This window comes from Papio anubis, chromosome 7 (assembly GCF_008728515.1).
Source record: "Papio anubis isolate 15944 chromosome 7, Panubis1.0, whole genome shotgun sequence".
NCBI lineage: Eukaryota > Metazoa > Chordata > Mammalia > Primates > Cercopithecidae > Papio > Papio anubis.
This window is the reverse complement of record NC_044982.1, coordinates 87,195,131-87,223,032: the sequence shown is the minus strand read 5'-3', so window position 1 is coordinate 87,223,032 and position 27,902 is coordinate 87,195,131. Positions and strand designations below refer to the sequence as shown.

General features: G+C 41.3%; 1 protein-coding gene across 5 annotated transcripts in view; it reads right to left on the bottom strand.

Annotated features, from left to right (window-relative positions):
* TARS3 (threonyl-tRNA synthetase 3) overlaps positions 1-27,902 on the bottom strand; it is a 78,007-nt gene that overhangs the window by 48,145 nt on the left and 1,960 nt on the right. For all 5 annotated transcript variants that reach the window (XR_004184977.1, XM_021940922.2, XM_031668288.1 and 2 more), the window contains exons 3-10: positions 26,145-26,338; positions 20,177-20,300; positions 17,220-17,341; positions 14,122-14,239; positions 10,725-10,789; positions 8,889-8,967; positions 7,295-7,441; positions 6,125-6,223 (exon numbers count right to left, since the gene is read on the bottom strand). Coding sequence is in view for 4 of the 5 variants with exons in the window: in XM_021940922.2 (XP_021796614.2) it covers positions 6,125-6,223; positions 7,295-7,441; positions 8,889-8,967; positions 10,725-10,789; positions 14,122-14,239; positions 17,220-17,341; positions 20,177-20,300; positions 26,145-26,338 (948 nt within the window). In the remaining variant the exon portion in view is untranslated. The remainder of the gene's footprint in view (positions 1-6,124; positions 6,224-7,294; positions 7,442-8,888; positions 8,968-10,724; positions 10,790-14,121; positions 14,240-17,219; positions 17,342-20,176; positions 20,301-26,144; positions 26,339-27,902) is intronic.

Here is a 27,902-nt window from a genome sequence, read left to right as displayed (position 1 = left end):
TCTGGAGATGGACCATGATGGTTGCATAATAACATGAATGCACTTAGTGAGCATGAATTGCACACTTAAAAATAGTTAAAATGGTAAATTTTTATATTATGTGTATTTTACCACAAAATGGCTTTATTGAGGTATAATTTACATGCCATAAAATTCACCAATTTTAAGTGTACAATTCAGTGACTTTTGACAAATGTATACAGTCATGCAACTTCTGCCACAATCAAGATATGGAACATTTCTACACTCCAAGAAGTTCCCTCCTGACCCTTTGGAGTCAATCCCCTCTCCCCACCCACTGGACTCCTGATCGTCCTTCTGTCACTACAGTTTTGGCATTTCTGAAATGTCATATAATGGGATGGTGCCTTGTGTATTCTCTGACTGTCTTTGGCTTAGTACAATGCTTTTGAGGTTCCTCCTTCATGTGTATATCAGTATCTCACTGCTTTTAAATGCTGAGTAGTATTTCACAGCACGGACTTAAGACATTGTGTTTATCCTTTCACAAGTTGAATTTGGGGTTGTTTCAGGTTTTGTGCTATTATAAATAACACTTCTATGAACATCCAAATACAAGTCACTGTGTAGATGTGGGTGTATGTTTTTATTTCTCTTGGGATAATTAGAAGTGGGGGCCAGGTGTGGTGGCTCACGTCTGTAATCCCAACACTTTGGGAGGCTGAGGCGGGTGGATCACCGGAGGTTGGGAGTTTGAGACCAGCCCGACCAACATGGAGAAACCCCATCTCTACTAAAAATACAAAATATTAGCTGGGCGTGGTGGTGCATGCCTATATTCCCAGCTACTTGGGAGGCTGAGGCAGGAGAATCGCTTGAAACTGGGAGGCAGAGGCTGCCGGGAGTTGAGATCATGCCATGGCACTCCAGCCTGGGCGACAAGGGCAAAACTCTGTCTCAGAAAAGAGAAAAAAAAAAAAAAGGCCGGGCGCAGTTGCTCATGCCTGTAATCCTAGCACTTTGGGAGGTCGAGGCGGGCGGATCACGAGGTCAGGAGATCAAGACCATCCTGGCTAACATGGTGAAACCCCATCTCTACTAAAAATACAAAAAATTAGTCAGGCGTAGTGGTGGGCACCTGTAGTTCCAGCTACTCAGGAGGCTGAGGCAGGAGAATGCATGAACCCAGGAGGCGGAGCTTGCAGTGAGCTGAGATCATGTCACTGCACTCCAGCCTGGGCAACAGAGCAAGACTCTGTCTCAAAAAAAAAAAAAAAAAAAAAAAAGTGGGATTGACGGCTCACATGTTACATGCATGTTTATCTTTATAAGAAATGCCAAACTGCTACAAAGTAGATCTACCATTTTACATTCCTACCAGCCATAAGAGTTATACTTGCTCCACATTCTTGCCAATGCCTGATGTTTTTAGTCTTTCTATGATGGGAAGGGAACATTCTTCAATCAATAACCCTGGCATGAGACTCTACCTGAACACAGTCATGTAAGGGACCCAATCCAAGAACCACCCAGAGGAGCCTAAAATCTGGAACTAGGAGAGACAGTAATGATGAAATGGCAGTTTTAAACTATTAAGTTCTGGGATACTTTGCTATGTTGCAACAGCCATCCAGAACAGAATTTTGCACTGGATGTAGGTACTGCTATAACTGAGAAATAAAACTAAAATCTTAAGCGCCCCAACTGACTGAACAGACACCCTCTTGGCCAAGGACCCTAGAGAAACCTTAAAAACTGAGTTACTGGCAGTGACAGGAGGTTGGACCTGCCTAAGTATACCCACTCTGTCACTAACAACCATTAGGCTTTCTTTCTTAAAAGTTAAGCCCTTTCGAAAGACTTGCTCCACCACTGATTTACAGAACTGACCAGCATTCCTTCCTGATAAAAGACCACTAACCGTGTACTGGTTCTGGTTGGTTTATAAAGGCTGCACATGGGATGCCTCTGTGTCCTCCATTTGACCTTTTGGTTATACAGACTATTTTAATGCATTAAGTCTTCACCCCAAAGTGAACAAGGGATGCATGTAGCTTGCATGTTTGCTTACTATGTATGTACATGTCCCCCACTTTGTGAATATTCATAGCTCTTCTTATAACCTGTTAAATATTTATACTTGGCCAATCTCATCAGCATAAATTCCTGTCTTACTTTTCCCTCCCTTGAAATGCCTGCTTCTGGTTTCTGGCAGAAGCTACACTTCCCAGCCTGCAGGATTTCAGGCTGCAACCCTTCAGAAGAAATGAAGCTCTCCTTTACAATTTTACGAATCTCATGATTTCTTCAGTTGACATAACAATAACCGGAAACATGTAGCTTTGGGGCCAGGTGGGTAGAAGCTAGAAGGGATTCTTATTACGAGGTGCCAGAAACAGATGGTGGGTAACACTATCACCAGAAGTAACACGGAAAACAGAAAGGGTACCCAACGAACTCATGGATTTAGCTGGGTAGATGTCCAGGCAGAATGTGGAAAGTGACAACTGATTTCTGGTTCCCTATGGTAAAATACAAGACAAGAGGTATAAACCAAAGGTGAAACTAATTAACTTTTAAAGCCAAGTTTAGAGGAAATATAAAGCCACCAGGACCTGCTGGGTTCAAAAATGAAACCTTCTTATCCTTAGACTGTCCCAAAAAAGACTCAGGAGGCTTCAGGACATGGATCAAATTCAGATTATAATCATCAAAGCATAACCTTAGGGTAAAGACCTTAAGGTTGGGGCTGTAAGACACTCTGTGAAAACCTCAGAATGATCTACTGTAAGTGCACCTAGTAAGCCTTCTGAAAGTCTTAGGCTTTGTAGACCCTTTCAGTTAAACATGAAGGCTTTGAAGACTCTGCTGTGTACTGTTGTCTCACAGTAGCCTCCTAGGTAAAGAAGGATCTGTGTCAGAAAGATGTGGATGTGACTTTTATCTAACCATGTTGATGATAAATTTATATAAAAGGACTCACAAAGTTTTTAAAGGAATTGTACTAGCTTAGATTGAAAGACGGCACAAAATGAAATGAGGGCTTTGGACCCCCTCAGCCTTCTACAGGAAGGTATCAGGTTGAGAACAAAGCTACCCCAGGCTGGGCGCAGTGGCTCACGCCTGTAATCCCAGCACTTTGGGAGGCCAAGGCAGGCGGATTACGAGGTCAAGAGATTGAGACCATACTGGCTAACATGGTGAAACCCTGTCTCCACTAAAAATACAAAGAATTAACCTGGCGTAGTGGCGGGCACCTGTGATCCCAGCTGCTTGGCAGGCTGAGGTAGGAGAATGGCGTGAATCTGGGAGGCAGGAGGTTACAGTGAGCCAAGATCGCGCCAATGCACTCCAATCTGGGTGACAGAGCGAGACTCTGTCTCAAAAATAAACAAACAAACAAACAAACAAATAAATAAATAAAATTTTTAAAAAAAAAAAAAGAAGAAGAAGAAGAAAGCTACCCCAAGACACACATGGGTCATTTCTTATGGAAGAAAAAGGAAGACTCAGAGGGCAGAATCACAGCCAGGCAGAGCAAAACTGGATCTTCATCAAAATGTATCTTTCGACCCTGGGGCAGTGATGACTGGTAGATACCAGAATTTCTACAGACGGTGACTACTATGTGCCTCCTACTCTCCCCCACTCCTTTTTGAATAAGACTACCCACTGCATTATTTTCCTCAAGTACCATTTTATAACGTGAGGGAAATGGGAGGATGAGGTGGCTGATAGATAACTTGTGCTTTTAGTTCACAGGTCTTAAAATGTAGAGGAAATGTACTTGATAATCTGTTCCCAAGAAATTGCACCCGAGGAGCCTCATCTGCATCTAGGCCTGATTCAGATGACATCTTGGATTTTTGAGCCAATGTAGTAATTAGATGAGCCTTGGAATTATTTGTTAAGAACAGAACACTTTGGAAGAGTAGAATGGGCTTCCCTACAGTCCTTCGGGGCTGAAAAGACGTAGACCCACCAGCCAGTCAATTGGAAACCCAAGGGGGTCATGGCCTAGAAACAGGAATGAAAAGTAGGTTGAATCTTAATAAAATGGAAGCCAGCCCTAACCCAGTGCAATCTCTGACTGAATTGAATGATCAGTCTTTAATACTGGCAGAGGGTGAATGCTCCAGTGGGAGATAACATCACCTAGAGCCTCTACACTTAAATTAAATATAATATTTGGCATATAATATTAATAGATATGGGAAGGGACACGACTGTAATAACAAAAAACCAACAGAAACACCAGCTGAGTGCCCTAAAAGGTTTTTTCATGGTAAGGCCAATTCCTTCAGACAAAGGTATCTAGAAATTCAAAGTTCTCAGTGTCGTCTGTGTCTGTCAAACATTCCCATTCCAAGCCTCAGGGACCCATGCCTTCCCAACCACCACCCTTACCTTAGAATAAGAGATCATTGGATTTGTGTATTTAAATGGCTTTACAATTTGGTGACCCACACAATCAGGCCCTGCTCCTGTTCATCAGCCACATCTGTCTTGCATCTATAAAAAATAAGAGATCCCCTTGATGCCACCGTAAAGGCTTTCTGTTCATTCTCCATCTGTTGTACTCCCAACTTGAGAGTACAAGGTGCCAGGGGCCATGTTGATTTTTCAGAAAAGATAGCACATCCAAATCAGCAGCTGTGATGGTCATCACCACCTGCCTAAATCTAAATCTCTGATAATCTTCAGTGATTCTTCAAGTCTCTCCCCCTGCCCTCTGATCTCCTACCGCCTCACACTGGCCAGCCCCTACTGGAAGATAGGTACCCCAGATGATAGAATCCATAGAGGTCAGCCTCCAGGAGCACAGCACAAGAAGAAAAGGAAGGAGAACAAGACTGGAGAAGCAAACAGAGAATAACCAGCACAGGCCACATGCCATGTATTCTTTTCTCAGAAAGTTACTGAAGACAGTGATCCCCAAATGAGAATTAAAGATAAGCAATGAAGGGATAGACAGGGACCAGGAAAAGGTACTCAGCATAGGAAGAGACATGAGGGGAGTGGCCAAGATGACAACGAAAAGAAGTCCTAAGACATCAGTTTGCAAGAATCTTAGTAGCAAGTTAACTCTGGAGTAGGACCAAATTTGAAAAAAAATTTACTGAGCAATTACCTGAATCATTGCAGAACATGTTGCAAGCAGATTTGTAGTTTTTGAGAGAAATCTGAGCATGAATTAGTGGTAGGCACATAAAAAACTAAGTAAATGAAAAATTTAGGTAATGATTATAGGAAAGACAAAACAGTGCAAGAATGGAAATGTAATCCTAGTAGTCCACCTGGATCACCTCTGAACACTATCTACACAGTCCTTATCATGTAAATACTAAAGACCTTCCCATCTACGAACTTGTATTACAAGCAGGTATTTTGCTCTATTGGTTTTTTCCTCTTTCCTCTGGAGCTGCCAAATCACCTGGGAGTCATGCTATACGCAAAGGGAAGCACCAGCGGCCCATGGAGCACATTTGGAGAAGCAATGCTTCATGGTTTAACACTCTGTGCCAGAGACGACACTTTCTCCTTTCTTTTTTCACAGGGAGTGCCACACTTAGTCTAACGCTTACCTTTATATTCTACATGCTTTAGAAACTAATATGGACAAAAAGTGAATTTTATGAAATCCAGGAATGTATTCAGGGAAAACAGAAATTATCTCCATGTTATTATTAGAAGGCACAATCTAGTATCTCACTTTTCTTCTTTTTTTTTTTTTTTTTTTGAGATGGTGTCTTGCTCTGTCACCAGGCTGGAGTGCAGAGGCACAATCCCGGTTCACTGCAACCTCTGCCTCCCGCGTTCAAGCAATTCTCCTGCCAGCCTCCTGAGTAGCTGGGATTGCAGGCATGTACCACCACACTTGGCTAATTTTTGTATTTTTAGTAGAGACAGGGTTTCACCATGTTGGTCAAGCTGGTCTCGAACTCCTGACCTCAGGTGATCTGCCTACCTCGGCCCCACAACGTGCTGGGATTATAGGAGTGAGCCACCGCGCCTGGCCAGTATCTCACTTTTAACCTCAAAATTCTTATTAATGTTACCAAAGTAAAATTAGTGGAAATGCTTGACTATTTTATTATAAGAGAAAATAGTAAAAATGTAAACTGGAATTGGATAAGAATAAAACATTTTAAAGTTAACTTACTCGTATGAAATCCGTAAGTGTATTATAAATGAAGGCTCCTCTGGGAAGGAAAAAACAGCTTCCAGGACTCAAATCATGGAAAAAGAAAAGTTCTTGTTCCTAGATTGAAAAAATAATTGCATTTCAAATGTCATCTGCTGTTGCTTAGTATTTCCTACACACGATATGCTGGGAATAAAACATATAATACTCAGTTATTTCTATCTTCTCTAGTAATAGACATTCCAGGGCCATTCAACACTTATACCTAAATATATGTAAAATTTCCACTCATATTTATGGCTAATTAGCTTTGAACTTAGCTTTTATGTCACCTTCAGCTATTTTCTGCTAATTTTCTTACTTGGCACACTTGGAGTATGGCACTCATGGGGAGACAACATGGTAAAAACACCAAAAAAGTTCACTGCAGGAGGTAGGCTTTAAGTGATGATGATCATCATCATGGCTGTCACTTACTGAGAGCCTGCCCTGTACCAGGCACCATCATCCAGTTTCTGTCTTCACAGCCACCCTGCAAGGCTACCCAGCAAGGAAGACAAGGACACAGAGCTTGCCCATCATCTAACACAGCTAGTGAGTACAAGGACCGGGCCTAAAGCTCAGGCCTAGCTGCTTTCCAATCTGATTTTTTCCTTCTACATCCTGCTCTGTCTCCCAGATACAAACGATGCTATAAAGTGCACAGAATGTAAAAAACAACTTTTTTTTTTTTTTTTTTGAGACTGAGTCTCACTCTGTCGCCCAGGCTGGAGTGCAGTGGCGCAATCTTGGCTCACTGCAACCTCCGCCTCCCAGGCCCAAGTGATTCTCCTGCCTCAGCCTCCCGAGTAGCTGGGACTACAGGCACGTGCTGCCACGCCCGGCTAATTTCTTTGTATTTTTAGTAGAGGTGGGGTTTCACCAAAAACAACTTCATTTTTATATCATGACAAAAATAAGAGAAGGGTACAATTTTCAAAAATTAATAAAAGATATAGGAAGGAAAGAGGCTAGAAGACATCTGGGGTATCAAAATGGAAGAACTCAGCAGCAGACTATGAGTACCAGCAAAATAGGAGAGAAGAAGAAGAAATCTTATTATTAAAGCAACTTAGTTTTGTGAGACAGAAACATTCCTATGTGGGTTTATGCTTACATCTCTCTAGTGATATAAGATGTGGGGCATACCTTCCCAATCTTCCTGTGATCTCGGTTCTTTGCTTCCTCTTGGAACTTTTCCCAGTTCCTCATCATCTTGTTATCAGGAAAGGATATTCCATAGATCCTCTGCAATGTTTCCATTTCGGGATTGCCCTCCCAGTATGTTGAGGAATTCTAAATATCAAACAGGATTTTGGTAAATATATCAAACATTTGGTTGTAAGTAAAACTGCTCTTAAATATGAATGCAATTTTCCACTATAACACCAACAAAGCAGCCCTGAGCCATGGCTCATGCCTATAATCTCAGCAGTTTTGGGAGGCCAAGGTGGTCAGATCATTTGAGCTCAGAAGTTTGAGACTAGCCTGGACAACATGGCTAAACCCCATCTGTACAGAAAATACAAAAATTTGCCAGGCATGATGGCACATGCCTATAATCCCAGCTACTTGGGGGATTGAGGCAGGAGGACTGCTTGAGCCCAGGAGGCTGAGGCTGCAGTGAGCAGTGTTTGTGCCACTGCACTCCAGCCTGGGTGACAAAGCAAGACCTTGTCTCAAAATCAATCAAACAAACAAACAAACAAAATCAACAAAGCTTAAAGAAGACTTTTTGTAGTGCTGGGAACAATCTTAAAATGGATTCTAACTAAACCTTCCCAGCCTAAATTACACCATTAACCAGCAAATTATGTAGAGTCTGCTATGGATTCTAGGAATGACAGTGACAGTGCACGGAAAGGAGGGAAGGCTAAGCAGGAATCATAATCACCAAGGACGGGGCAGAATAGACAGTAGGTATAGGGAAGTAAAGGTCAGTCTTGCTGACCTACAGTCAATGATTAAGAACAGTGCCATTAGCCAGCCCCATTTTACCTGTAAGAAAATCAAAGCCAAGAAAGGCTGGGACTGCCAAGTCAGTCCCATGCCTCCTAATTCCCAGAGCGATGTTTTCTCCATTACACCATCATATCCCCTTCTGCTGTTTTCTTTATCCTGCAGTACATTACTTTCACATGCAGACAAATATTCATCAGGGCTATTCGAGAAAACCATAGTATACAGAACAATATTTTAATATAGCTAGGAAAAAAGCCAGGTGCAGTGGCTCATGCCTATAATCCCAGTACTTTGAGAGGTCGAGACAGGTGGATCACCTGAGGTCAGGAGTTCGAGACCAGCCTGACCAATGTGGTAAAACTCCATCTTGACTAAAAATACAAAAATTAGCCAGGTGTGGTGGTGCACACCTGTAATCCCAGCTACTCAGGAGGCTGGGGCAGGTGAATCGCTTGAACCCAGGAGGCGGAGATTGCAGTGAGCCAAGATTACACCACTGCACTCCAGCCTGGGCAACAGAGCAAGACTCTGTCTCAGAAAAATAATAAAAAAAAAATCATATGCAAAAGAAATGTTATAACACTTACAATAAGGTAAAATGATAAAAAATACCTATAGTGCTCTAATTATCAAAGTTCTAAATGATTTTATTAGTTTTAGTCAAATAAGAATGAAATATTTTAAAATATCATGATGTTCAGACTACAAAGGATATGAGTGAAATCCCTTAATAGCTAGTGCACCTTAAGCTTACCATATTAAAAAAAAAATCAATCCTTACCTTAAAAATTTTGATGGTTTTAATTTTTCCAGTGTGTCTTACATGTGGACCTTTGCAAAGGTCAATTAATGGACCGCACCTATAATGAAATATTTAGGACATGCTCAGGCACAGTTATAATTTTTTGGACTATTCATTATAAGCCATAATATCCTATGTTTTAGGTAGAGCTTCACTTATTTATATGTGGCAAGGCCACATATAATTAAAAATTAAATTTTTAATTTAGGGTGAAGGAGAGAGGCGATTCATCTAGCCTCAGAGTCCACTCTGCCCACTAGACCCAAAACCACAGAACATCTTCTGAAAGAAACTATGCAATTCTCTGATTAAAAACTTAAATTACAATGAATACAAAAAGGGACTGGCTTACAGACTGACAAACACAAAAATGTCATCTCTTTCAATGGCCAGTCTTTGTGTATTGTTCTCTAGGGAGAGAGCTGGTAAGCAACACTCAGATGAAAGGAAGGAATGCCAAATTAGCATGAAAGGCTTCAGTACTCTAACCTTTAAATAGAAAGCCACAGGGCCAGTGCGGTGGCTCACACTTGTAATCCCAGTACTTTGGGAGGCCAAGGCAGGTGGATCACGAGGTCAGGCGTTCAAGACCAGCCTTGCCAACAGAGTGAAACCCTGTCTCTACTAAAAAATATAAAAAGTTAGCTGGGTGTGGTGGTGGGTGCCTGTAATCCCAGCTACTTGGGAGCCTGAGGCAGGACAGTTGCTTGAACCTGAGAGGCGGAGGTTGTGGTGAACTGAGGTCCTACCATTGCACTCCAGCCTGGGCGACAGTACAAGATTCCATCTCAAAAAATTAAAAAAAAAAAAAAAAAAAAAGAAATCCACTAAAGAAAAGCTTTACTTTTTTCCCCAAAAACTAAATACAAGCCATTCAAATTGAAAAACTACAAAAAGTGTCAACGTTGACCTAAGTAAGGTTCTAAAACCCAAGAGCTCAAGTATTAGAAGCCAGAAATTTAAAACTGAGCCTGTTTTCTACATTTTCATTTATTTTTAAATTTTAAGAAATGCACTGTGCATAGCTTTGCACAAAGGGGATATGATTTTTACTTACAGTACAATTAAACCAGAGAACCATAAGTCCTTGACTGTGAAAAATAAGTACCACAAGGGAGAATATCTGCGGTTGTAATTAAGTAAATACCAGGTCTTCTAAGCTGGTACTGTGATGGTCCTAGCAGCACCCAGATGGATGGAACACACAACAGCAATTATGTATAAGGTGTATAAACATGGATAAATAAAAAGGTGCTCAGGAACCTGAGGTTAAACGAACAGAACTAAGTGATTCTGGTATTAATTTCACTTCCCTCCTCTTACATTTGATCCTGTCTTTGTTTCCCAGTATTTTCTTTTTGTCTCATCATGAGTATCCTGCTAACGCATAAAGATTGTACACTTGGACTCTGGACAACGGGGCAGACTCTTCTACACTTGCACTCTGGACAGTAAGTATGAGGCAGAGAATCACTGCCGAGGAGATGGCCTGTAATGGCCCCCACTGCCACATTAATAAGAACATGGAAGGACAGAATAGAAACTCCTTTCCCAACAGTATCACTCACATGGAGAAAAATCCTGTTATAGCTGATACCTAGAAAACAAAATATGGGTCTCAGTACTGTCCTGATTATTAAAAAGGGGAAAATAATCATTTCTCTTTAGTGAAAACATTTTGAAGATTGTAACTAAAGTAGAGTATCAACTACACAACTTGAAAAATAGATCTCCAACCAGAAAACAAACTCTGCCTCTACTGCTAACACCTTCAAGTTTACCACTGAGCAGCGTTTAACATGTGTGGACACAAACCTGTACACTGTGGTAGTTGCAGTGTCAACCTTCTCATTCAGAATGCGGCATTTAAATTTATTGTACTACAAAGAAAAATATATTTACACATTATTACACACAATGTTTAAATGAAGAAAACAACTCTACTTTTTCTCAAGAAACATTGAAAGAGCAGCTACTGATGTTCTAGGTGCTGAGACACGAGGGATACAAACAGCTCACAGCCTTGAGCTACACCATGCAGCATGGAGGCCACAAGCCATGTGGCTACTGGGCATGTCAAATGCCCCTAATTTTTTTTTTTTTTTTTGAGACAGAAGTCTCACTCTCTCACCAAGGCTAGAGTACAGTGGTGCCACCTTGGCTCACTGCCATGTCTGTCTCCCTGGTTCAAGTGATTCTGCCTCAGTCTCCTAAGTAGCTGGAATTACAGGCACGTACCATACCACCATGCCTGGCTAATTTTTGTATTTTTAGTAGAGACTGGGTTTCACTATGTTGGCAAGGCTGGTCTCAAACTCCTGACCTCAAGTGATCCGCCTGCTTGGCCTCCCAAAGTACTGGGATTACAGGTGTGAGCCACCGCACCTGGCCTCAAATGCCACTAATTTGAAAGAAGGTATGCAGTGAGTATAAAACACACTGGACTTAGGAAGTATAATGTTGCAAAAAGAAGAATAAAATCATTCATTAATCATTCTTTATACTGGCTACCATTGAAATGATACTTTTTATATATTGGGTTAAAACATTTCTTAAAATTAATTGCAACTTTTACTTTTAAAATGTAGCTGCCATAAAATTTAAGGTTACACATGTAGCTCAGACTTGTGGATTCCATTATGTTTCTATTGGACAGTACTGTTCTAGAAGATCTAATTTTAACTACATTAATCAATAAAATTCTGACAAGGACACAGCTATATTATTTGTATAAAAACAAAAGCAAAGTTTATAGTAATGATGATATATTTATAAAACTAAGGTTTTTTTTTTTTTTTTTTTCTTTTTCCTTTCTTTTCTGCCTGCATCACTATTATCAGGGTATACAAGGCACTTTATATTATATAACTACTTAAAGGAGGTAGTTGTTGGGAGAAAAATCTGTATCTGTATGATTTAACTGTTTCATATCTATATATTCACATCAAATCATTTTCCTTAACAAAGACAGTGCTCAGTTCTTAAAAGTAGCTGCAAAAAAAGGCAACCTACAGAATTAAATATTTGCAAATCACATACCTGTTAAGAAATGGATATTCAGAATATATCCAAGAACTCTTATAACTCAAATACAAAAAGCTAATTGAAAATGGGCAAAAGCGCTGAACAGACATTTCTCCAAAGACATTTCTTCAAGAAAAAACACAAATGGCCAATAAGCACATTAAGATGCTCAACATTACTACGTCATTAGAGAAATGCAAATCAAAACCAAAACCCCCATGAGATACCACTTCACAACCATTAGGATGTCTATAAAACAAAAATGAAACAAAACAAGTGTTGGCAAGGATGTGGGAAAACTGAACCCCTTGTGCATCACTGGTGGACTGTGAAATGGTGCAGCCACTGCACCAAACGGTATGGCGAGTTCTCAAAAACTTAAAACCAGTATTGCCATAGGATCCAGCAATTCCACTTCTAAGTATATTCCCAAAATAAGTAAAGCAGAGACTCAAACAGAACTTTACACACCCATGTTCACAGCAGCATTGTTCACAATAGTAGCCAAAAGGTAGAAGCAACCCAAGTGTCTATAGATGGATGAATGGGTAAACAAAATGTAGTCTATCCGTACAATGGAATATTATTCAACCTTATAAAGGAAGGAGATTCTGACACATGCTAAAACATGGATGAGGCCAGGCGCAGTGGCTCACGCCTGTAATCCCAGCAGTTTGGGAGGCCGAGGTGGGTGGATCACCTGAGGTTGGGCGTTCAAGACCAGCCTGAGCAACATGGAGAAACCTCATCTCTACTAAAAATACAAAAATTAGCCAGGCATGGTGGTGCATGCCTGTAATCCCAGCTACTCGAGAGGCTGAGGCAGGAGAATCGCTTGAACCCGGAAGGAGGAGGTTGCGGTGAGCTGAGATTGCGCCATTGCACTCCAGCCTGGGCAAAAAGAGCAAAAGTCCACCTCCAAAAGAAAAATAAATAAAAAATAAAATAAAAAAATATAAAACATGGATGAATCTTGAGGACATTTTGCTGAGTGAAACAAGTTAGTCACAAAAGGACAAATATTGTCATGATTCCACTGATATGAAGTGCCTAGAGGAACCAAATTCAGAGATGGAGAGTAGAATGGTGGTGGCCAGGGGCTGGGGCCAGGGTGGAGGGGCAGAATGGGGAGCTAATGTTTAATGGGTACACAGTTTCTGCCTGGTAAGATAAAAAGCTTTGGAGATGGATGGTGGTGATGATTGACAACATTGTAAATGTACTTCATGCCACAGAACTGTATACTTAAAAATGATTAAATGGTAAATTTTATATGTTATATATTTTACTGCACACAAAAGAATACTGCAAGCTTTTACCAAAACCAACTCTATTTTTTATTAAAGCCCACAAAACTAATAATATTGTGTTTTCAAAATATATGTTTTTGGTTGGGTGCGGTGGCTCATGCCTGTAATCCCAGCACTTTGGGAGGCTGAGGTGGGTAGATCACTTGAGGTCAGGAATTCAAGACCAGCCTGGTCAACATGGCAAAACTTCGTCTCTACAAAAAGGATACAGAAATTAGCCAGGCATGGTGGCACATGCCTGTGGTCCCAGCTGAGGGACTGAGACAGGAGAATCACTTGAACCTAGGAGGCGGAGGTTGCAGTGAGCCGAGACAGTGCCACTGTACTCCAGCCTGGGAGGCAGAGAGAGACTCCATCTCAAAAAACAAACAAACAAACAAACAAACAAAAAATGTATGTTTTCTCCAATACATATGTTTTAAAACATAAAATCAGGAATATATTTAAGTACATTGGTCAAAAAAATATAGAGAAAGTTACCGTTTTATACAGATTACTCTAGGTTAAAATCTGAAAAAAAAAAGTTAATAGAAAACTCCCAAAGAAAAGAGAAAAAGGCAGCCTTTTATATGGGATTATAAATATTGTTGAATTTAGGGGACAGATATTCACAATACTCAGAATTAATCAGATTTATAAACACACATATAAAAATTATTCACCTGGCCCTTTACCTACCTATGTCTGCCCTAAAATGTTCAGGAAATAGATGAGGAGGGAAATGCCACAGCAAGTAACTGGTAACAACCTCACAGTAGCTTAACAGAATTAGAACAATTTGGTGAGCAATGGCTAACTATTTGGGGGAAGGTGGAGAAGCTAGTCTACATGGATTTTTAATATTCCTAGTAAGATGTTTAGGAGTTTCCTCAAGTTACCTTAAACATTTCCAGGAGGATTTCCTTGCTGACTTCTAGTCTTTCAAAAGGTTGCTTTTCTTTTATGATGGCTTTACATATATTCTCCAGGGCTGACAATTCTGTGCTGGACACTGCTCTAAAAAGAAGAGCAGAGAACTGACATTGATCTTCCAGACATTATGCATTCCCTCTTTCCTTTGTCCTGAAGGCTCAGCAGTGACACATTTTCTAACTTGAATCTGGTAAGTCTTATTGTTCTAGGACTTCAGAAAGTCAAACATTCATACGGTCACTACTCTTCCGTCTCAAAGAGGGAGACTAGGGCATCAACGGGTGCCACGACCTGCTTCATTTCTCCTCTGCTGCAAGGTGAGCAGGAAGCCCTGCTAGGAGACATCCAGGTGGACTGTGAGCTCCTTTGAGGCTGGTTCTTCTGTGCGGTCTTCCTTATCCTTCACAACCTTTAGTTTTGCTCAAGAGCCAGATGGAGTGCTCATCATGTCCCTGCCCTCACTGGCTATGGAACCAAGGCTGGGAGAGATCTGTGTGGACTGCAGAGTCCCGGTGCTCCTAGCAGCACTGAGCCTCCACTATGCATGGACTGACTTCCTTTGAATCACCCCCTGGTCAGTGCTCACTCCCTCCTGCCATACTGGCTTCCTTGCCACTCCTCAAATAAGCCACACATATCCCCACATCAGGACAGTCCCACAGAGGCCTGGAACTTTCTCCCTGCAGATGTCATAAGTATCCCTGTCCTCAGGGCTTGCTCCCTCCCTCTACTCTGGTCTGCTTCAATGCCATCTGCCCCTTCCTGCCCACCTGCCTGTTATGGCACACACCTCCCACACCTGGCTGATGTTCCTATATTCATCACCACCAGGCAGCAGATGGCTGCTTGTGCATTTGCTGTCTTCCCCCAACCAGACTGTTAGCTCCATGAGGACAGACTGGTTCCTTCACTGCCGAATCACCAGCACCTACCACAGAGCATACAGCAGGGAGCAAAAACATCTTGTTGAACGAATACTGGAGCCATGTTAACAAGAGATGAACTGGATGTGATACTGTGATATAATAACAAACATATATTTGGTCTTCATCCAGATTTCTGGCACAGGGTTTTTAAGATCCTGAAATCTCTGGAGTGATACGAGTGTCTTTTGTGTGCTGATGAGATGACTGGTGGCTAGGTCCCCTAGGTAGCTTCAGAATGGGAACTGGTCACCAGAAAGACCAATGCATGATTAAAGGGTTGGGAATTTCAGCACTCCTACCTGCCTCCTTCAGGGAGAGGAGAGGGACTAGAGATTGGGTTATCACCAATGGTCAATGATTGAATCAATTGTGCCTCTACAATGAAACCTCTATAAAAAGCCCTAAACGAGATTCACAGAGCTTCCAGGTTGTTGAACACATCCAGGTGCTTGGGGCATGGTGCCCAGAGACACATGGAATCTCTGCACCCCCTCCCACATACCTCACCATAAGCACCTCTTCCATCAGGCTGTTCATCTCTATCCTTTGTACCATCATTATAATAAACTGGTAAGGTAAGTAAAGTGCCTTCTTGAGTTCTGGGAGCTAGCCTAACAAATTATTGAACCCAAGGATGGGGTCATGGGAACTCCCGATTTGTAACCTGTAGGTCAAAAGTATGGAAGACCCAGACTTCCAGCTGGCATCTGAATTGGGGGCAGTTTGTGGGACTGAGCCCTTGACCTGGGGGATTGGCACTAACTCAGGGTAGACAGTGTCAGAATTGAGTTCAATCATTAGACACCTAGTGGGTGTCCAGAGAGTTGGAGCACTGGCTGTTGATGTGGAAAAAAACCCCACACCTTTGAGATCAGAAGTGGTATAGGTAAACACAGTTCATGGTTGTTGAGGAATAGTGATTCAGACTGGACAAGTCTCTAAGTAGCAGCTACAGAGCGTTGGGTGCTTGGTTGGGGAGGTCATTAAGCGGTGTGCAGGGGAAGATAAAGATAAAATGCACCACAGTCATCCAGGCCAGAGACCCCATGGGGCCAAGTTAAGGCAGAAGTGAGAGAAGGAGAGGGGTGTGGGAGAACTATTTAGGAGATAACACTGGCAGAACTGGATGGCGGGGTGGTGGTGAAGAGCAGGGAGGAAGTAGAAGGATCAGAGGTTTTGGTTGTGCCAACTGGAGGTACCCTTAAAAGCTGAGGAATTCAGGGCAGGAGTTGGACGGGGCTGGCTGTTTGCTAATGATTCAAGCATAGGTCTATGGAATGTGAAGCCTCTGTGAAACATCCCTGTCTGGCACTCAACTATGTGAGATGTTTGGCTGAGGTTAATGATGCCCTTGATTATCATGGAGCAAATTAAACTAAGCTCTCCCTAGGAATTAAGCTTTTGATTCTGGTCTTAATTAATACCATGCTCTAGCAAGTCCAAGATTAGATAAACAGCATATCATATTCTTCTGGGGACAAAAAAACAAAACAAAACAAAACAAAAAACAATTTTAGAAGTACCTCTTGAATCTAAACTAGATTTGACTAAAAATAATTTTTAGTTAAATGGCTTAGACCATCTAAACAAAAAATAATTTTCAAAATTGGTCAACCAATCTATGCCATATTATGCAATACAGTTGACCCTTGAACAACGAAGGTTGGAACTACATGGGTCCACTTATATGTGGATTTTCTTCTGCCTCTGCCACCCCGAGGCAGCAGGATCAACCCCTCCACTTCCTCATCAGCCTACTCAATGTGAAGATGAAGAGCTTTATAACGATCCACTTCCACTAAATGAATGGTAAATATATTTTCCCTTCCTTATGATTTTCTTAACATCTCTTTTCTCTAGCTTATTTTAAGAATACAGTATATAATACACATAAGATACAAAGTATGTGGTACTCAACTGTTTATGTTTTCATTAAGGTTTCTAGCTAACAACGGGCTATTAGTTAAGTTTAGGTGGAATCACAAGTTTTACTCAGATTTTCAACTGCATGGGCATCAGTGCCCCAATCCCACATTATGTAAGGGTCAACAGTATAAAGTTACTAAGCTAGTATGTAACCATTAAAATACAATAAAATTGAAACACATGCATTCACAAGCCAGTATTCAGTGTGTTACCTGTCTTCAATGAACATGTCATAATAAAATCCATTTTCAATGGGTGGACCGTAGCACAGGTGGCCTCCATAATAAAGTTCCATGGCCTCCCCAAGAATGTGAGCACTGGAGTGCCAGTACACCTGCATGGCATGGACAGACGGGCCATTAGCTGCCAAAAGTATGTCATGGAAAATTAGTAGTAAAATGATGTAAACAAGTAGAACATTTCAAGGAGATAAATGGCAAGACCAAGGGCAGCAACATCAACTTGAAAATCCTCAATGCCCACTTAGAAGAGAAGGCTTTCTGAGCCCTCCCTGACATTCCACCAGAGCTACTTGCTCAGTGCCAGTGTGAAGCCACTCTGCTGAGAGTGGCAGCTGGAGCTCATCTACAACCCCATTTCCTCTGTGCATATCAGTCACAAGGGATGAACACCTCTCGGAACATCCAGCAGAGCAGCTGTGTGCAAATCTGATTGAAGCCCAGAGTGGGAGGAAGGCCGAGGAGTGCCAGGTGCTAGCTCTCTTCCTTTTTCTCCAGGGGCACCCTCTCTGAGAGGGACACAGAGCACTGAAGTGTTCCTGACACCACTAGAGTTAATGAGATTCTGCATCTCCACAGCAGTCTTCATGTGCTGAATAGCATGTAACTGTGGAAGTTTGAAAGATGGCTCAGGAAGAAAAAAGTGTTGTCAGGGAATGTCTGCTGGCTGCCTGGGACCCCTGAGAAGTGTATACATGAATTCATTAACCACAGTTCAGAGCCCGATTGTCAGTCCTCCAAGTTCAAAATGTTGATAAGGTTTTCAGTTCCCAAGGAATTCATTTTAGTTTATGGATAAAATGAAACTAACCAAAGTCACCAAATAGATATAGGTACCAAAAGAGTAAGATAATCAAGTCATCTGTCAGCACTTTCTTTCCTTTTATTAAATAGAAAGCAAGTTACAATTAAAGAGTTGTTTGATAAAATGAATCAGAGCAGAAGGAGTTAGACGATGGACCACTATGTGCAATCCTAGCCCATAGCAATAGGCTGGGATATGATTTGCAGAAAGACCCAGAGGGTCAGTCCTTAGGGCACAGCACTTCTCCTTTGGATGCTGCTAGGATGGCAGGCTGACTGCTAGCATCAGCCCAAATCTCTTACGTGGTGCACTGTCCACACCTAGATATTTGTTGAGCCAAATACTGTGTTATGTGTTGGGTTACAATAGTGAAAGAAACAGACATACTCACAGCCCCCACACAGGTGCAGCCTATTGGGAAAGACACAGGCAATAAACAAAACTGGAAGTGCATAATTATATTTAAAAGGAGATGAAAAGGGCTTTGTAATAAAGAAAAACAGTGAGTGTCCTACGTTCATGGGGACTCGGGAAGGCTTGTGTGACTAACACGTAAGGGATGGGACAAAGCATAGCTTGAGAAAGGTTAGAGAGGTAAGGAAGGGCCAGAGACCATGCAGGCCTTGGGGAGGAGCTTGCATTTTACTCCAAATGCAATTGGATGCATTAAAGGGTTTTAAGCACAATGATTAAATTTACATTTACACACATCATTTGATAGCTCAATGGGAATGAATTTCAGGGGACAAAACAGCAAGTAGGTAGTTTCTTGCGTGGGTCTATAACAAGGTGAGTGCAGATTCTCAGGCAGTGGCAATGGAGAGGGAGAGAAGTGGACAGATTCTAGATATGCTAGGAAGTAAAATCTACTAGGCTTACCCCTCACTGGAGATGGAGTTGAGGGACGGGGAGGAATCACACAAAACCTCCAAGGTTCTGGGTTGAGCAATTGGGTATGTGGTGGAATAATGCATTGACTTAGGCAAATAGGAAAGATATAAATTTTGGGGTTAAAATAGAAAATTTCGTGGTGAATGTACTGAAGATTCTTGTAAAATATCTACGTGCAGATATCACATAGGCAATAGTGCATCAAAACTGAGGCATGGCTACCTATGGCTAGAGAGTTGTGAATTCAGTTTACAGTACTGAACTTTCTGAAAATCACCTTTAAACATGGTTTTATTAATAGCATACCATTTAGATATTTAATTGTTATACTTTGCATATTTTAAACAGAAATTAAAATATGGTTCTTATAGTTTAAAGAAATTTAGCATAAGCCTTGCAATTACTGTAACCTAAGCTAATCATAAGTTAGGTTTTATGAAGATAATGGACAGCTTGAAGGGCGACTGCAACGTTCAGGCAACAATGTATATCAGAAATCATATATTACATGCATATGTGAAAAATGTGGTATTTATTTTATAGAAAATTATATTAAGTATTTAAAGTATATTTGAGTCTTATAATTTCTTCAAATTCTTCGATACAAATTAAATTATAAAGTAGACCCATTTTTAACAGTCTATTAACAATTCATTTCAAACACACATTGATTTAATAACCAAAGCATTCTAACTTAAGGAAATGATTATTGTAAGAAATGATAAGGCTGGGCACAGTGGCTCACACCTGTAATCCTAGCACTATGGGAGGCTGAGGGAGGCATACTGCTTGAGCTCAGGAGTTTGAGAACAGCCTGGGCAACATGGCAAAATCTGTCTCTACAAAAAATATGAAAAATTAGCTGGGTGTGTAGGTGCATGCCTGTAGTCACAGGTAGCCGGGAGGCTGAGGTGGGAGGATCACTTGAGCCAGGGGAGGTTGAGGCTGCAGTGAGCCATGATTGCACCACTGTACTCCAGCCTGGGTGACAGAGTAAGATCCCATCTCAAAAAAAAAAAAGAAAGAAAGAAAGAAATTATGGGCTACTTTAAAAATCGACATGTATTTGTATACATTCATGCCACAGATATTTATTAAACATCAATATTCAAATTTTAAATCTTAGAAACTCCCAAAAAACTCAACATTCGTGACTTCAATATGTGGCTTCTTATATAATATAGTTTACAACATAACTACCCAAAGTTTGGCTGTCTGGATTTTAAATACTCACAGCTTGAGCTTCCTCATTATCAAATGTAAGCAGCTCTAGAGAAGAGTCCCCTTCCAACGGGCGGTCCAGGTCCCACAATTCACCATTTACTTTGGCTATTACTGTGCTTTCAGCCAGTTCCTGACTAGGAAGAGAAAAGCCACTTGGGAGTTAACCTTATCATTGTTACAATGATTCCTTAAAAGATTAAAAGAATTTCTAGGGTTGTTTTTTCTTTTTTTTTTTGAAGTGTATAGAAAATACAAACGTAAACGAATAAGACAGATACTTATTGTTTTGTAATATTTATTTTATGTAGAAAAGTAATACACATTCACTGTTTTAAAAAAACTTGGAAAACTGAGAAAGCACATAGGATAAAAAAAATCACACATAAATATCATAAATCACTACTTATAACATTTTGGTACATTTCCATCTAGTGGTTTTTCTACCTCCATCCACCCACCCACACATATGTGCTGTCTTTAAAAGCAGTTGCCAACATAATTGTATAGCTTGCGTTTTCTCTATCATGCCTCAGATAACCTTCCAAATACTTCCCAGTCTGGAAGTATTTATTTATTAATGAAGCCTCCACTGCTGCACACTGAGGTCGCCTAAGTTTTGCTCTCACAGAGTATACCACACAGACATCTGTACACAGGCATCTTGCGACTTCTGTGACTGTTTTCTGGGAATACGTCACAGAATTGGAATTACCGGATCAAAGGTGATGTACCTTTGAAAGATTTCTGATGTCATTTGAACGCATCACTTCCATGTACCCCATTTTTAAAAAATCTTTGTCTACGTGACATTGAAAATTGTTGTTTTGATTTAATTATTAATTTTGGTTCATGCTTACAAGCTATTTTTACTTTTATGAACTATCCGATTCCTTCGCTTCTTTTCTTTTCTTTTCTTTTTTTTGAGATGGAGTCTCACTTTGTCACCAGGCTGGAGTGCAGTGGTGCGATCTCAGCTCACTGCAACCCCTGCCTCCTGGGTTCAAGCAATTCTCCTGCCTCAGCCTCCTGGTAGCTGGGACTATAGGCACACGCCACCACGCTCAGCTAACTTTTGTATTTTTAGTAGAGATGGTGTTTCACCACATTGGCCAGGATGGTCTTCTAGTGAGGTGTTGATCTCTTTCTTTCTCTTTTTTTGTGTATCTTTTAAATAAATTTATTGTTTGAAAATTGTTGACAAAATTACAAGTTAAGAAAGGAAACCTGGAAAGCACAGAAAAACACACACACACAAAGTCACCTATAATTCCACCACCAAGAAATTACCATTGATGTTTTGTTTATATCTTTCCACATTATTTAATATATAGGAATAAAAAATATTTAATAGTATCATAATTATGTTATTTTATAACCTACTTCTTAAACTTAACAATAAATCACAGCATTTTCCCTAACAGGAGACAGACTTCTAAAATATGATATTTAATAGTCACAGAGGAACCAATATTTGCTAGGCATTTTAATTATTTTTATGGGTATTTTGGGGGACGAGTAGTAATGAAAAATAATGCTGCAATGAACATTCTTGAACATATATCTTACTCAATTATTTTCTCAGGAAAAATTCTGGAGGTTAAACTGCTAGTCAAGGGAAATGCATTTTCCGTGACTTCTGTCAGAATATATTGCAAAATTTTCCTACTAGCAGAGTTACAAGAGTATCTTGTCTCTGAGTTCTCATAATGTTAGGTACTATTAAATTATATCAACCCTACAGCTTTTTTTTTTTTTGAGACAGGGTCTCACTCTGTTGCCCAGGCTGGAGAGCAATGGCACAATGTCAGGTCACTACAACCTCTGCCTTCCGGGTTCAAGTGATTCTCCTGACTCAACCTCCCGAGTAGCTGGGATTCCAGGCACGTGCCACCATGTCTGGCTACTTTTTGTATTTGTAGTAGAGACAGGGTTTCACCCTGTTGGCCAGGTTGGTCTCAAATTCCTGACCCAAGTGATCCGCCCACTTTCACCCCTCAAAGTGGTGGGGTTACAGGTGTGAGCCACCGTGCCCAGACTACAATGTAATCTTTTAATTTACATTTCTGTGATTAACTTGAGCAGCAGTATAGCATTGTGGTTAGGAGCACACAGGTGAAAGGCCAAACTGGGTTTAAATATTGGACAATTTACTCAGCTTTTTAGGTCTCAGTGTTCTTATCTACAAAATGGGGATTACAGGACATTCCTCATTCACTTATACTCAGGATTACGTAATGTGTACATATGATAACAGTAACTTAATAAATGTTAGATATTATTAATCAAGTAGAACTTTCTTTTCATTTCTACTGACTGTCACAGATGGCTACATGTTCCGCAAAGCCATTCTGCCCTTCTTCTACAGACGGAGTTTTCGAGCCTTCCTTGCAGCTAGATGTGGCCAGATTTGGAGCCAGTGGACAGAAGGAGAAGTCATGTGTAACACTTTTGTGTCTCATCATTAAAACAGTGGAGGGCACTTCTCTATCCTCTCTCCACCTTCTGTAGATGGGAACCCATGTGCTGTTCTTTCTGGACCATGTAGACAAGGGCAACGTTGTACCAGACAGATCAGCAAGATGGGAGAAATTTGGGTCCCCAAATGACTGTACGGAGATATGTCACCCAGTCAACCTGGCCACCCACGTCTAGACTGCTATATGAAAAACAGACTTTGACCATATTCAAGTGACTGAGTTTTTTGTGATGTCTTTGCTGTAGCAGCTTAGTATATATCTTAAGTAATAAAGAAATAATGACCTGGAAGTAAAAATCCAAAACATATGGCACTGGCTTAGCAGACTGGCAGTGAGTAACAAGGAACCAGACTCTAACATACGGAGAGCCAGTAACCTTTGTGATAGTATAACAAAATATTTGATAAAACTTGCAGGCAAACCATGTGTCACAGTGCTTGTAGCACACAAGAAAGCAGATATAAAAGGGGAGAGTAAGGCCAGGTGTGGTGGCTCACACCTGTAATCCCAGCACTTTGGGAGGCCGAGGTGGGCACATCACCTGAGGTTGGGAGTTCGAGACCAGCCTGACCAACATGGAGAAACCCCATCTCCACTAAAAATACAAAATTAGCTGGGTGTGGTGGCACATGCCTGTAATCTCAGCTACTTGGGAGGCTGAGGCAGGAGAATCCCTTGAAACCAGAGAGCAGAGGTTGTGGTGAGCCGAGAAGGAAAAAGGGGCGGGGCATGGGGGCGAGGGGACAGTGTTGGTATACCCTGGATAACTCTTGTTGCTTCCAGCAAGAAGCTACAAGAATGCGTTATCTCAGATGAAAATAATCTAGTTTGCTAGCAGAGATGGAAGGGATAGGGAGGCTCCCCCTGCCTGTGTCCTGTAATTCAACTGACTAAAAGTTCAGAAACATGGAGCTATGCAAGATTGGAAAGACAATCTTCCTTCCCAAACAGCAGGAGGGACAGGCACTGATAGCCCTTCTCAAAGGCCACACATAAATCCAGACAATAGAGGCCAGTGGAACTGCAAGGATTAGAGAGCAAGACTGTCTCCCTCCCACAAGTCTTTTTCTTCATATGCTCTCAGTCCATTAAACGAGGAAACAGGAGTGAGCCAAATTAAAAAGCCATGAAACAACAGGGTGAGAAGTCTATCTAGAAGATTCTTTAAGTGAAATTACTTTCATGTGGAACGGATTAGCTACAGACCAGAAGCCTACTATAGCTAACTGATGATGGAAATGATATTGTCAAACAAATTATATAAGCCCAGCTCACAAATATCTGTAACTATGTGATCCTTAAAGGAACCCTCAGGCCCCAAGTGTGCACCACAGAACTGAGCTGTGCAAACTGCACAGACCCCAAGAGGACAAACTGTCATGCACTTCAGATGTGACAAATGAGGGTAATGGACAACTCTGAACTTACCAAAGTGCAAAATCAGGGCCCATGGGGGATCATGGACAAGACAGCTGCTTCCAGAGAACAAAGGATGAATAGGTGGACTGACACAAGCACTAACTGCTGCCAGGCTGTGGGGCCTCACAATGGCTTCCAGCAGAATCTGATGACTTCTCTATACCACTCCCTGCTATATTTCTCCTCTTTCTTTTTTCCAAGCACACACTTTGTGATTGTCTTCTGTGTATTGCATACACGTGTGGTGTGAGCAGACTTGTCTGTTAGTTTAGTTGTTACTAGAATGCAAGTGGTCAGCCTGATGGGGGGGTGTTCTGTACATCACTCAGAAATCCCAGGCTTTGAGCTATGGAACAAAAGAGTTGTCTCACCTGGGGAGTGAGTGTGTCAGATGTTGAAAGAAGGGTACCTAGAGATATCTGGATATCAGAGGGGCAGACTGTGGCAGACTCCCTGTTGTTCCATAAACCATTCCTCTCTTCCATGGTATGAATGCTTTAGCTGCACATGTGTCTGGGTGGCCAATGGAGCTATATTCCCATTCTCTCTTATAGCTAGGCATGGCCATGTGACTAAATGAGAGCTAACAGGATGTGAGTGAAAATTGAAGCCAGCCCCTATGGGGTCTTGGCCTCAAAGCATCATTGTTCTGCAGCTTCTCTTCCTCCTGACTGCAGGCAGGCCCGTGCAAGGACCCAACTTCCACCGCTAGACACAAACAAATCCTACCTAGGGGACAGCAGATCAACAAGATGGAAGGAAGCTGGGTTCATAAATAACTGCATGGGCCAGAAATGTTCACTAGGCTGGACTGGTCACTTCTAGACGGTTAGTTTGCATCAGAAGCCCCTGGAGGGCTCATACAAACACAGATAGCTGATCAATTCAGGGTGTTTGAGGTGGGACCCCCAAATTTGCTTGTCTAACAAGTTTCCGGGTGATGCTTTGCTGCTGGTCTGGGGACTACACTTTGAGAAATACTGACCCAACACATTTAACATGCAATCTGACTCTCCATGAGAAAACAAACTTATTCTTGCTTCACAACCTGTTTTCTCCTAGCACATCATTACTCTTGGAAAACATGAAAACAGGTTGAGAGAGCATTTAACAATACAACAGGATGAATCAGAAACATAATCTTAGCCATAGTTTTCAAAGAAAATCTGAGAATTTCAATTGTTGAAACAGTTTGTTTTTTAAATGATAAACATTTATTTACATGGCATTAAATACAATTGTATAGAAGCTATATAATTGTATTTATATAATAGCTTCTAATGCTAGGAATTAGCATTAGTCAAAACAATATAACTTCACTAATGTATCTAATTCCTAGAAAGGTCAATGCACTTTTCCAAGACTAATAATAGCTCTAACACATATATCTTCAATCTATAATTAAAAGACCTGTAAAAACTCACAGAAATTACTTGATCGATGAATAAAGTCAGTGTAAAATGGCCTGTCAAGACAGATTTTTTCTCTCCTATATATTTTTATGAGAACAGGAAATGATTGTGTTCCGATATTCAACTACTTATTTACATGGCCCTTGGAGAAGCCAGAGGAAAAAAATTAAATACATTTAATTTATGCAACTGAATAAGAAAAAAAAAATTAGCTGATATGGTTTGGCTGTGTGCCCATCCAAACCTCATCTTGAACTGTAGTTTCCATAATCCCCACGTTTTGTGGAAGGGACCCTGTGGGAGGTAATCGAATCATAGGGGCTGTTACCTCCATGCTGTTCTTTGGTGGTGACTGCATTCTCATGAGATCTGATGGTTTTATAAGGGGTTTTCCCCCCACTTTGCTCTGCACTTCTCCTTGCTGCCGCCATGTGAAGAAGAACATGCTTGCTTCCCCTTCTGCCATGATTGTAAGTTTCCTGAAGCCTCCCCAGCCCTGTGGATCTGTGAGTCAATTAAACCTTCTTCCTTTATAAATAACCCAGTCTTGGATGTGTCCTTTTAGCAGCGTGAGAATAGAGTAATATATTAGCAGTCCCTAAGAAAACATTTTCACCAGGCTCCAGTATAATTACTTAATATTGAATATCTTTTCCACACTATGGTTTACCTAATTTCAGCAGCCACTTGGTAAGGTGTTGTTTTCCAGACTTCTCCTTGCACTGTTTGCCCATCAGTCACTCTCACTGTGATGATATTGCTTGTATCCCCTTTTTTTCCATAAATGGAAAGTAGGAGCTGATGGTCTTTCTTCAGTATTTCAAAAAGCTTCAATCTTTCTTTTATGAAAATTGGTTGTTTCACCTGAAATTATAATGAGATTAATATATACAGCCTACTGTTTTCCAGCTGCTCAGCTCTGAATCAGCTTCACCCCCTCACTGCCTTCTCAGCTCTACAGATGCTCCCAATGTACCACAGTTTGAATTACAATTTTGTTGTTGTTGTTGTTGCTTTTTGGTTTGTTGTTGTTGTTGTTTTGAGACAGTCTTGCTTTGTCATCCAGGCTGGAGTGCAGGGGCGCGAACTCAGCTCACTGCAGCCTCTGCCTCCCAGGTTCAAGAGATTTTCCTGCCTCAGCCTCCCGAGTAGCTGGGATTACAGGCACCTGCCACCTTGCAAGACTAGTTTTTGTATTTGTAGTAGAGATGAAGTTTCGCCATGTTGGCCAGGCTGGTCTCGAACTCCTGATCTCAAATGATTTTTGGCCTCCCAAAGTGCTGGGATTACAGGCATGAGTCACCATACCCAGCCACAATTTTTCAAGTTTAATGATGTTGTGAAAGTGATATGCATTCAGTAGAAACTGTACTTTGAGTATTCCATACAACCATTCTGTTTTTCACTCACTACAGTATTCAGTAAATTACACGAGATATTCAACACTTTATAATAAAATAGGCTTTGTGTTAGAGAATTTTGCCCAACTGTAAGCTAATGTAAGTGTTCTGAGCACTTTTAATGTAGGCTAAGCTAAGCTATGATGATCACTAGCTTAGGTGTATTAAATACATTTTAAACTCACATTGGTTTTATTGGGACATAACCCCACTGTTAGGCTAAGAGCATGTGTACTTCCCAACACCAAAAAGCTCCTCTCTGCCTATCTAATTTCTCCTTAGCTCTAAAGGTCCGCCTCAAAGCCCGCGTCCTCCACCTATTTTACCCACTGGCACCTCCCCCACCTTTTTTTTTTTTTTTTGAGACAGAGTCTCGCTCTGTCACCAGGCTGGAGTGCAGTCGCACAATCTCAGCTCACTGCAACCTCCTCCTCCCGGGTTCAAACGATTCTCCTGCCTCAGCCTCCTGAGAGTAGCTGGGACTACAGGTGCCTGCCACCACGCCCAGCTAATTTTTTGTATTTTTAGTAGAGACGGGGTTTCACCATGTTGACTGGGATGGTCTTGATCTCTTGACTTTGTGATCTGCCCGCCTCGGCCTCCCAAAGTGCTGGGATTATGGGCATGAGCCACTATGCCCAGCCCCACGGCACCTCCCTTTTCTACTGTTTACAGAATGGGTACACAGTCACACATTACAGCACTTACTTGTACACCACTGAACTCTGTTCTCTAGTTGTTTGTCCTGAGTCTGCCTGAATTCCTCAACCAGACTAATTTATTTGGGCCCAGATATTCCTCCTTCACTCCTGCCAAATGTTGATGCTAGATAAATACTTACTGGTTGTTTTAATGCTTTATATACAAAAGCAAACTAGCTAATTTCCTGAATACAAAAAAATAAAAAGGCCGGGCGCCGTGGCTCTCGCCTGTAATCCCAGCACTTTGGGAGGCCGAGGCAGGCAGATTACAAGGTCGGGAGATGGAGATCCTCCTGGCTAACACAGTGAAACCCCATCTCTACTAAA